The 3,014-nt window shown below is 39.5% G+C and overlaps 1 protein-coding gene across 1 annotated transcript in view; it reads right to left on the minus strand.

Moving 5' to 3' along the window:
* The window catches only part of LOC114037587 (transforming acidic coiled-coil-containing protein 3-like), a 36,466-nt gene extending 34,911 nt beyond the window's left edge, over positions 1-1,555 (minus strand). The window contains 1 exon segment of the mRNA XM_027854504.1: positions 1,319-1,555. Coding sequence (XP_027710305.1) covers positions 1,319-1,555 — 237 coding nt within the window.
* Positions 1,556-3,014: the final 1,459 nt, after the last annotated feature.

The following is a 3,014-nucleotide window of genomic DNA, read 5'->3' on the forward strand; positions in this document are numbered from 1 at the left end:
CCAATAATGAATCAATGTAAATGCATTTATTAAATCCTGTCAATATTCTGAATTGAATAAAGCTGTCTTAAAGCTGGGGATACAAACAGAAAAAAAAAAACCCAAGATAGTCCTCATCTCTCAAGGAGCTTACATTCTGATTGGAGGAGACAGAATGGAAAGAGGATTTTGGCTGCAAGGTAGATAATAAGGTCCAGTGGACTGGATATTACTGAACAGAATGCAGTTGGTGAATTTCTGCTCATGTAAACTGGGGAGGGTAAGGTGGTGGATTGGAAAGGAGAGGAAAGCCAGGATCCCAGCCCATGTCTTTTGGGAAGGGAGGAGAAGCTTGAGGTTCCTACTAGAAAAAGGATGAATAGACAGCTTCTGAGGAGGCAGTGGTATGAGTATACTGAGGGGCTTTGCTGGAGCTGAGACCAGTGCTTGCCTCTCCCTGGTAGCACACTGAGGCACTGTGCTATGAGGAATGAGTCAGCAAAGAGGAGAAGGAGGAGAATGGGCACATAATTGCCAGGTTCCTGCTCAACCTGCTGGTCTCCATCTGCATTGTTTTCCTTACTAAATGGATCTATGTGTATTACAGCTTCTTCAACATGAGCCTGACCCTAGTGCACTTTGTGATGACCAGGCTAGGCTTGTCCATCTTTCACAAACTGGACATTTTTTGCCCCTTAAAGTCTGCAGCTCTCCAACCTGCTACTTCTGGCCCTCAGTATCTGTGGGTTTGTGATTTCACCAACCTCTCTCTCCAAAACATCATGATAAAAATCTATCAGTTGGCCAAGGCCATTATCACCCCTGTGATCTTTTTTTTCTTCCAGGAATGTAGGGTGAGGAGGAACAGGGAGGGCAGTGTTCAGACAGCATGGATTGAAAGCCAGCATTGAGTAGAAAGAGTGTGTGATTAAAGAAGTTGGGGGTCAGAGCCTCCCATAGTGCCTGATCTTCTGGGTTATCTTGTGCCTAATGGGATTTGGGGTTTTTTTTTGGTGACTAATATGATGATTGAAAATATCAAATACATTTTCCTACAGGTATAAGGTACCCCCTATCCAAATATGTCAGTGTGTGTGTTTTAAACCTTATTAAGGGAGCAGCCCTTAAAAGCATAAGACCTAATCATAAAATAGGGGCAAACAATGAGCAAACTAAATACAAAAGATGAGGCTCACTTCAGATTATACCTTTATGGGTGTAATTTAGGCTCCTGAGTCAATAAGAAAGTAAGGCAGTCAGTCTAGAGGGTAACAAATGATAGTTGTGACCTTTAAAAGTCAATTCACTGAGTTCAAGAAAGCAGGCAAAAGAACCTTACTCTGGATAAGATAAGAATGAAGAAGACATATAGAGCTAGATGGTAGGAAGTCAGAGGGAACCATGTGGAGCTGGGACATCCAAAGCAGAGGCAACTGCCAAGGAGAAAGGTGCTGGGCTGGGACTCAGGCTGCTTGAATTCATCAGACCCAAAGTGTGTTGGGACAGAAGCTGGGCTGCTAAAGACGCCCTGGCTACAGACCCCAAAGCAGGAAAATCCTGTATAGGCTTTCTCCATCTAAGTCTGAAGCCCTTTTTGCTCTGAGCAAGGGGGAAGTCTGTTTAACTTTCTTTCTTTTTGAGCATACTTTGTCCTTAGAAGTAGCACTAACCCCTGGAATTTTCTAGGCAAGATATACTTAGTGGGAATATTATTGAAAAGAGGCAAATGAGGGGGAAACATTCCCTGAGTAAAGAAACAGATAGGTTCAAACTTGGGTGTTTGCAAGAAGCACTATCTGGCTCACAGCTTAGATGTAGAAATATAAAATGAATTGGAATAGAATAGAATGGAATAAAGAGAACTGAAGATTCTTTGGTACAATGCTTCCCAGTGGAATATATTTATATTTGTATTTATACATGTAAACTCAATGGGGCAATATATATATATATATATATATACATATATGTGTGTATATATATGTGTGTATAATGTGTATGTATGTATATATTTCTATATACATATGTGCATATGTATACATATACATATATCATATATAATTTTTCTATATATACATATATTCTCTATATGCTATTATATATATTATATAAATACATTTATATTTGTATTTATACATGTAAACCCAATGGGGGAATAAATCAATAGTGAGGGGTAGTAGGTACAGTTGGACAATGTTGGTAATTATACATCATTCCCTTTACCCTGTGTAATGACCCCAATAGACTCCCTTCCCCCCAACCACTAAATAAAGAAGTCCAGGGAAAGCTCAAAAAGCCCTAATAGAGAAGTTGAATCACTCTATTAGAATAAGACCAGTCAGAAGTCCATTTTCTTCCTGGCAGAGTTTGAATATTGCCAATTCCCCAGTAGTTCATTTCACTAGGTTAAAGAATGAATATCTTTTCTTGAATGGAAGGCATGTGAGGTCACCCCTACCCAGACCCTGAGATCTAGAAAAACAAAAAAGAATTGTGAGGAGACTGACTAACAGGACATTAACTTGTACATAGGCCTCCTGCCTAAATTCCATTAGGGGAAGGGAAGAAACATTTACTATGTGCCAGGCCAGGGTGGCGAACCTGTGACTTTGAGGCCACATATGGTCCTCTAGGTCCTTAAGTGTGGCCTTACAACTGAATCCAAACTTTGTATAAAAAATCCTCTTTTATAAGAATCCTCAAGGGCTGTACTTGAGGACCTAGAGGGCCACATGTGGCCTCGAACTTTGCTAAGAAAATGCCAAACAACAACTCCCCCCAAACAAACAAACAAACAAATAATGAGTCAGAACTCATTCCCACTACAATTTGGAAATACACATGAAAAAGAATATACCTGACTCTTTTGAACCATTAATTTATTCTTTTTTTTAAGTTTCCAATGAAACAAGTCTAGAGAAGGTAAGAAAGAAATTCTCTTTTGTCTTCCTAGCTTGCTTCTTTCTGTCTTTCTCTACAAGTGGGCAAATTAAGGATAAGAAAACAGTTCTGATAAATTCAGAGATGATTTTTTT

This window comes from Vombatus ursinus, unplaced genomic scaffold, assembly GCF_900497805.2.
Source record: "Vombatus ursinus unplaced genomic scaffold, bare-nosed wombat genome assembly UNPS02010461.1, whole genome shotgun sequence".
Classification (NCBI taxonomy): domain Eukaryota; kingdom Metazoa; phylum Chordata; class Mammalia; order Diprotodontia; family Vombatidae; genus Vombatus; species Vombatus ursinus.